This window comes from Argentina anserina, chromosome 3, assembly GCF_933775445.1.
Source record: "Argentina anserina chromosome 3, drPotAnse1.1, whole genome shotgun sequence".
NCBI classification, from domain to species: Eukaryota; Viridiplantae; Streptophyta; class Magnoliopsida; order Rosales; family Rosaceae; genus Argentina; species Argentina anserina.
This window is the reverse complement of record NC_065874.1, coordinates 3,259,152-3,267,446: the sequence shown is the minus strand read 5'-3', so window position 1 is coordinate 3,267,446 and position 8,295 is coordinate 3,259,152. Positions and strand designations below refer to the sequence as shown.

General features: G+C 40.4%; 1 protein-coding gene across 1 annotated transcript; it reads left to right on the top strand.

Moving 5' to 3' along the window:
- Window positions 1-729: 729 nt before the first annotated feature.
- On the top strand, window positions 730-4,163 carry LOC126786154 (uncharacterized). The gene is made up of 9 exons (XM_050511893.1): window positions 730-864; window positions 948-992; window positions 1,087-1,119; window positions 1,901-1,939; window positions 2,062-2,085; window positions 2,482-2,529; window positions 3,223-3,270; window positions 3,599-3,658; window positions 3,892-4,163. The coding sequence occupies exons 1-9, from the start codon at window positions 804-806 to the stop codon at window positions 3,933-3,935; spliced, it is 402 nt and encodes a 133-aa protein (XP_050367850.1). The 5' UTR covers window positions 730-803; the 3' UTR covers window positions 3,936-4,163.
- The last annotated feature ends 4,132 nt before the right edge of the window (window positions 4,164-8,295 follow it).

The window sequence follows — 8,295 nt, the reverse complement described above, 5'->3', positions numbered from 1 at the left end:
ATCCGCCATTGGTGTTAGACATTTCAATAGCTAAAAACAACATTTAACTATCCACATATTGGGTTCTACTCAAGCAGTGATAATTATTTTTAAGTTAATTTAAATTTCAACACATAACATAATTTAATTAGAGTTATTTTTTATCTTTTCTAGCTATATTTAGCTAGAATTTTTAGCTAAATCTAAATTTAATTTATAAATAACTAGTCTGATGAAGACAAAAATTATTATAAATTTTGTTTTAAAACCAATTTTTTTTCATAATAGCTAATATCTTGAAGATGCCCTAATAGGCTAATAGCTAGAACTTTAAGCTAAAATTAAATTTAGTTTTTAACTAGGTAGCCCGCTAGATGAAAACTATCATAATTTTTACTAAATTTTCAAAAAAAAAATCGAAATAGGCTCCCTTGTGGCATTGACCTTGGTATCTGTGGGTCTAAAATTTGCGTTATTAAATTTTTTTATTTACTCTTTTTGAAAGTTTTTCAAAAATTTATTTTATGTGAAAATATGTGTCAGCAGGACAGATGTCAAAAAAGTATGAGATGGGGCTAACCAAAGCCGACTTAGAATCCAAACAATATAAAAGAGGAGTTCGAGCGAGCGATATCTTGGCAAAGACAAAAGGAACCAAATCTGTCTCTGTCTGTGTCTCTCATTGCCGAACGACCATGATTGGCCGGAAAATCCCGTGCGCCGGGAAGAAAAGGCCAGTTCAGTATGGGGAGTTCAAGAGAAGCAAGAGGGTCGCAAGGAAAGTCAGAAGAGCAAAGAGAGCAAGGAAAAGACGAAACGGGTGGATGTTTGGTCGGAAGATTGTAATCAGGCCACAGATGGTTCCAGTTTACTACATACCACCCGGTAAGATTTCGGATATGATAGAATTTGGGTTTGATTTCAGGTGTCCTTTGAATTTCACTGATTGTTTTTGTTTTGATGAACAGTGAGGAAAGGCGAACCAGAGATCGTCACTGGCCGTGACAAGAATGGTGATGGTTTTTTCTCTCATGGATGTTTTTTTTTTCTTCTTTTTATTGATTTTAGCACTGACCCTTTCTTTGTTCATGATATAACCCTTTACAGGTTATGAATATACAATCAAATGTAATTACAAAAGTAAGCAACCTGTTTTATTTTTTTAAGGTTCTCTGTCCTTTGTTTGTTTTGTGGTGACATGAATCGAAATACTGTGTGGTCAATTTGGTTATTTGAAGAGAATTTCAGTAGTCGGGTCTTATGGGTTCTTACATTCGGTGCACCCACAGCAAATTGAACTATTTAGTTTTGCCGGATATTTTCTCCAGTTATGTTATTCTGCCGGATCCATAGAACACAAGTAAGATAGAGCAAATTTCTGTTGATCTATCGCAGATTTCTTATCACATTATAAATAGTTTTTTAAGTACCTCTTGTAAAGCATGTCCTGACCTCCTGATGTCTTGGTGACGACTATATATATGTATATAAAATGGTATGTCATTCTCAACTGTTAATTAGCAGTGAAAATTGAAAGAGTATCCGTGTTTGTATGTAACGTGCCCCTGGTCTAGTGTTCCATTGCATGCTCAGAGAGCCATATGTTTTCAGTTTTGTCACTGAATCTCTAGTACTACTTCTTATGAGACGGAAAATTCTACTATTGAGTGCTCCATTGTATGAAGACACTAATTAGTGTTGGTACAAAAAAGCTAATTAAAAAATTAATCTCAAAATATGATAATAACTATTAAATTTTAAAATTTAAATAGAGAGAATTTTGAGCTCTTGCTCCAACAAATCCCTCATGAGACTGCATTAATTGTAGTTGTGACACATGTGTCAAAGGTTGTTGTGCAGATTGTGTCAAAGGTTTTTTTGCTGCTGTTGTTATTGTTCTGACAGTGTATGTGTGAAACAGGTTCAATGCCACGTCCTCCACCTCCACAGAAGCCCTTTGGTATTGCCTTTTTTCCTAACTTTCTGTGATTGCGAATAAGTACTGCATCTTCCTTTTACCACTCATAATTATGTTGCTATGGAACTGTTCATTCACGTAATTTATTTCTTGTTTTGTTGCAGTTGAACATCACGACCCATCCTATAGTAAGATTCTGATCATTTTTTAAATGTCCAGTAGATGTTTTCTAGGAATTTCTTTTTGGCTCTGTGCTTTTTCCGTTTTCGGTTGCTTGGAATTTACTTGGGCTGTGTCTTAGGAAGGAACAGAGGTGCCGTATTTTTGTGATTTATTTATTATTAAGAGTAAAGTTACTTTGGACTGCCTTTGATTGTTTATTTGTATAATTTAAGTAAAGTCGTAGATCATTTCCAGCCAAGTCGTTTTGGTATGTGTATAATGTCTAGATATTACACTGAACTTGATAATATATCATTTTTTGCATTGCTGCTCCATTTGATTAGCAAACATCATTTTTATATGTTACTGTTCCACGTGTTGTGTTCACAACGTTGATACTAATGTTTCTTTCTCTGAAACAGATGATGTGTTCAAATTTTTTGGTGATATCGCAGATTATAATATTAATGGTAAGCTTTAGATGCTTTAGATTTCTTAAGAGATTTGTGAGTAATTATGCGGGTTCTTGTGTTCTGTATGGTAAAAAAGTGTGTATATTATATATATATATATCAATTCACACTGTTCTGCTAACAAGCTGATGTTTGAAGATAAATTTGCTTGCTGTTAAGTAACGTAGTTATGGTGGTTTTTAAATTACATGTCATCTCTAGCCAAATGATTATGTTCTGTGTGCCATAGAATGACAATCTGTTGCAGTGATTACTATCTTATATAATGTCTAAATTGGAGATTAAATTTTTCATTTTTCTTTTAATCACACAACACTGCAGTCCTAAAGATTTTGGCTTTGAGGCCGTGTGTGTTTATTTGGAGTATAAATTCGGTATTTTGTTTCGTGGAGGCAGATCTTGGGTATTGCTACTTACGTAGCTCCCATGCCTATTTGTATACCAAATTTTTAATCTACCCATACTGTTACCTTTATTGACTTTCGTATTAGTGGAGTTAAAATTTCAATTAGCTCAAACTGCCATTTATTTCGTGTGGGTTGTATATCAGTTCTGCATTGTACACCAGTTACTAATAAAACTTGTTTATAGCTCTTATGTTATTTATTCAATCTCACGTGTTCACAATAGTGGTATTTTTTTTCTTGGTTACAACATTTGTCACCAACTCGTTTCTTTTTCCCCTTGCAGAAGTCGTGTTTACTTTGAGTAATGAACCTGGTTCGATCCCCATTGATGGTAAGGTTTAGATTTTGTTTTGAAGGCTTGTGAGAAACAATGTCTGCGAACTTTGCTCTGTATTGTTGAACTTGCCTTCTTGGTAGAGTTTCTGTTTTGCGCAATAACTCACCAGCCTTTGATTAGCCATTGTGGATTTTACATTATGCATGGCTGATGAAGAATAATTATAGTTGTTGATGTGTGCTACATCCAAATTTTTACATAAGATTACAGTTAATGTTGGCATCTGCATGATGCATATATATAACTGAAACACTAGATTAGGTATAACATGCTTTCGGGGTATTACTTGATCACTCATTCTTTTTTCTTTTTTGCTCCTTAGATAAGCTATCATTTATACCGCCAACACATCTGCAAGGTTGGGAAAGAGCGGTCACCTATGGTAAGATTTTTTTGATATATAGATTTTTGGATATTTCTGCTGTAGGTTTGTGGGGAGTGTAATCGATCGATATCCTATTAGTCCTGATGTTTTTGGTTTTCACATCATGTACATCGCTTAACGCATTTGAAAAACAAGAAATTTATGTGATCAGACGTGTGTACGGATGTTAAAATCTAATTTAGGGGAAATTGCTGTATACTTGTCTAGTGCTTACACCTTTTTATTTGCAGATTATGTCAGTTCTCCTCAGGGGATCTCTGTTCGCGTGGCATAATTGTTTGTGGTTTCTGATGATGGGAGATTGGGTTCATGGCAGCCAAGCCGTGTGTTTTGAGTGGTTTTCTATGGATAGGTTTGGGGTTTTGACCAGATGCATGTAGGGATTGTAGGGTGGAGTTGGTATGCATAACATCAGTATCCTAACATCTGTTTTGTGAAACGTTGATAATTTAGTGGAGTGGAACATAAAACACTTTTTTTCACGAGCTACACTTTCTTGTAACCCTTGATGCATTCCTTCTACCCCTTGATGTGTTGTTTTTATTATTTGTCACTGATCTTATAGATTTTGTCGTGGTTTGGCCTTTGCACTATCCTATTTAAAACTAAAGAAATGCAAAGCATGAACCTTTGTCAGCGGATTCTACATGCACCAACTCATCTTTTAAATCTGCCACATCCCAAAAAGAACTAGTAACATGATATTACTAATCTGCGGAAAACTTGCATGCAAACTTTAACAGGGGAAAGTTACCTTCAATATCTGCAGGAGTTTTGATTACAAGTTTAGGCCAGCACACGCATAGCTTCCATGATCGAAGCCTTTAACTACTGTCCTCACCAACAATACGGTGATATATCACTAATTTTGGAGTGATAGGGTGCCAAGCCTTCAAACTTATCGGCCTTTCTCACTTATATAGTTATATATGACTTTATCGATACCCGCAACTCTCACAGATGAGATTAATAACCCAGTTAAAGAGTCGGACTGCTGACGAATGAAGGCATGGGAGATTAACATCTATGTCTTGCGACAAAACTGAACAAATCTTTACAGCTATACCACGTACAAGTAGTACCCTAGTTTATTAAGTAGTTATAAGTCAAATAAGCTACTATGCTGAACTAGGTAACAACAACAAACATTTAAATACAAACTCACTTTGGTTCCGCTTCCAAATATTAGTTTCGGCTGTTTCGCTATTGTAAAAACATATTACAAACTCAGTTGCTTCCACTTCCGCTTTCAGTAAAGATAGAAGACATGCATGTTTAGCCAGAGTAAATTTCTGCAACCTTTAATGCCTCCCCCTGTGAGAAGCAAGGAAAAGGCGTATTGTAAGCATATGCGTTATTATCGTATTGTTAACGTTATGATTACCGGATGGGTGGCTGATCGCACAGTTAGCTATTAGTGAGTGATAATTTGACACGAGAAGTATAGTGGTTCACCTCTCTCTCTCTCTCTCGGGGTATGCTACGTCCACTTGAATCCACTAGTATATGGAAATAGCCTTAAGTTATACATGTAGTGATCCCCCTTCTAAGTGGGATGAAGGGTCCCTTTTATAGGTGAGGGAACCCCTCTCATTTACATATTCTTCAATGTGGGACAAGTGTCCCTCTAGGCTTACTATGGAGCCATCTTGATGAGGTCGGAAATGTGACTTCCCGATGGTGTCTTGGTGAGTTCCGACTATCATTGGAAAACTTGTATGACGAGTACGCTATGAATATCATGGTTGAGCCACATAGTGACTTGTAGATCCGCCTAGAGAGTGATGCTTATGCTCGGTGGCATGCCATACTAGCTCTATGCTAGTAGGGGTGCCAACATGCCCCCCACAATCCCTAAGTAAGAGAAACTTCTTGCTTGGGGAGTTTATCAATCAACATGTCACCGAGCATAAGTGTCCGGGCGGTGGCATACCCCTACCAGTCTCCGAACTCTTTAAGCAAGAATGGACTCTCAAACCTGCAAAACAAAAATAAAAGCATATGTGCACGAAGTATGTATGTTGACATAGATAACATAAGAATGTACGGGCGCGATGTGTGTTTGACACATGATGATGCGTGTGTATATGTATGGTCCCGATTCCCGAATATGATCTAGTACGCCAGTGTGCGTAAGTTCCCGAAACCCCTAGCCAGCGAGGCGGTTTCGAGTGGTATGGCCTATTTGTGCGGTGTGCTTAGGCGAAGTAGTCTTCTGTGATGACACTTTGGACTTATATGGCCACTACGGGCGAGTGTGGCTTCTATATGCCAATATGGCCTTTGAAGGCTAGTGCGGCCTCTGAAGGCTGGTGCGTCCTATATCGCAATGCGCGTAGGATGACTTTGAGCCACTGCGGAGATAGTGTGTCCATCTTAGCGTAGTGACCTACTCATAGGACGTCTTTTGGACGCTGAATTAGAGTGTGGTGTGTCCATCGTAGCGTAGTAGGCTACGCGTAGGACACCTTTTGGATGCTGACATTGAGCGTAATGTGTCCATCGTAACGTAGTGAGCTTTACACGTAGGACGTCTTGAGCTCATTTGGGCGTAGTGCGCGTATTTACGCGGCTTGAGCCCTCTTGGGCGTAGTGTATCCATCGTAGCGTAGATAAGCGTTACGCGTAGGACGTCTTGAGCCCTCTTGGGCATAGTGTATCCATCGTAGCGTAGATAAGCGTTACGCGTAGGACGTCTTGAGCCCTCTTGGGCGTAGTGCGCGTATTTACGCGGCTTGAGTCCTCTTGCGCGTAGTGTATATATCGTAGCGTAGATAAGCGTTACGCGTAGGACGTCTTGAGCCCTCTTGGGCGTGGTGCGTGTATTTACGCGGCTTGAGCCCTCTTGCGCGTAGTGCATCTATCGTAGCGTAGATAAGCGTTACGCGTAGGACGTTTTGAGCTCTCTTGGGCGTAGTGCGTGTATTTACGCGGCTTGAGCCCTCTTGGGCGTAGTGCATCCATCGTAGCGTAGATAAGCGTACATGTAGGACATCTTGAGCCCTCTTGGGCGTAGTCTCTCACTTTTTGGCAAGGAAATAATTTCTGACTCTGTGATGTCTGAGTGTTGTGTGATGAAACAGTCTGCATAAGGAATTTAATTGTTCTCTTGAACAAAAGTTAGAAAAATTCCTAGTTTCATTAGCACAATCAAGTTTGACATTCAAGTGTGTGTGTCACACATTCTCTAAGCATATAATATATGGCTAAGTGTCGTTACTAGCTAACTCTACAAAGTGTTGTAGGCAATGCGTGAAAGCCATGTGGGCATGCATATCAAGTGCGGTATGTTGTAGGCATGCTTCATAGCGTAATCAAATCATGCTAAGACATGGTAATAATTATCTCTACAGTAGGAGTAGGGAGACATAACATTTTACTTATCTTATGTCGATGTGGAGTGGAGTTGCGCTCTATGCAAGTAACAAAATCATGTTAGAGGTGTCCAAGCATGACGCTCCTTTGTGCGGGGAATGATTGCAAGTAGCCGCTTTGGCTTTGCGTGAGGAGATGTCCAGTTTGAAGATATTTTCCTTTCAATTCTTTGTGTCATGGTAGTGTTTTGTTGCGGGTTGGTTGGCTTTGCAAGCAAGTCCCGTAGTTCGTTGTGCAATGATTTCTTTTCTCTGGTGACTATGGAGGGTTGCGAAGGTCAATCGTGGAGCAGGACCGTGAAAGTCAATTGTGGAGTAGGATCGTGGAGATCGACTGTGGAGTTCCACCGTGGAACTATGGGAGCATCAGTCATGGGACTGATAACAATCATGGGACTACGGGAGCAGCCGTGCACCGTGCTAGCAGTCATGGGACTACGATAGCAGTTGTGGGATTGTGGGAGCAGGACCGAGGACTGTGCTAGCAGTCGTGCACAGTGCTAGCAGTCGTGGGACTACGGGAGTAGCCGTGTACCATGCTAGCAGTCGCGTACTACAGTAGCAGTCATGGGACTACGGGAGTAGCCGTGCACCATGCTAGCAGTCGCGTACTACACTAGCAGTCATGGGACTACGATAGCAGTTGTGGAACTACGGGAGTAGCCGTGCACCGTGCTAGCAGTCGCGTACTATGCTAGCAGTCATGGGACGACAATAGCAGTCGTGGGACTACATGAGTAGCTGTGCACCGTGCTAGCAGTCGTGTACTACGCTAGCAGTCATGGGACGACAATAGCAGTCGTGGGACTACAGGAGTAGCCGTGCATCGTGCTAACAGTCGCGTACTACGCTAATAGTCATGAGACTACGATAGAAATCATGCATCGTGCTAGAAGTCATGGGACTACGATAGCAATCTTGCACCGTGCTAGCAGTCATGGGACTACAAGAGTAGTTGTGCACCATGCTAGCAGTCACGCACTACGCTAGCAGTCAAGGGACTACGATAACAGTCTTGCACCGTGCTAGCAGTCATGGGACTACGGGAGTAGCTATGCACCATGTTAGTAGTCATGTACTACGCTAGTAGTCATGGGACTACGATAGCAGTCTTGCACCGTGCTAGCAGTCATGGGACTACGGGAGTAGTTGTGCACCGTGCTAGCAGTCACGTACTACGCTAACAGTCTTGCACTGTGCTAGCAGTTGCGTACTACGCTAGCAGTCATGTACTATGCTAGCAGTCATGGGACTACGATA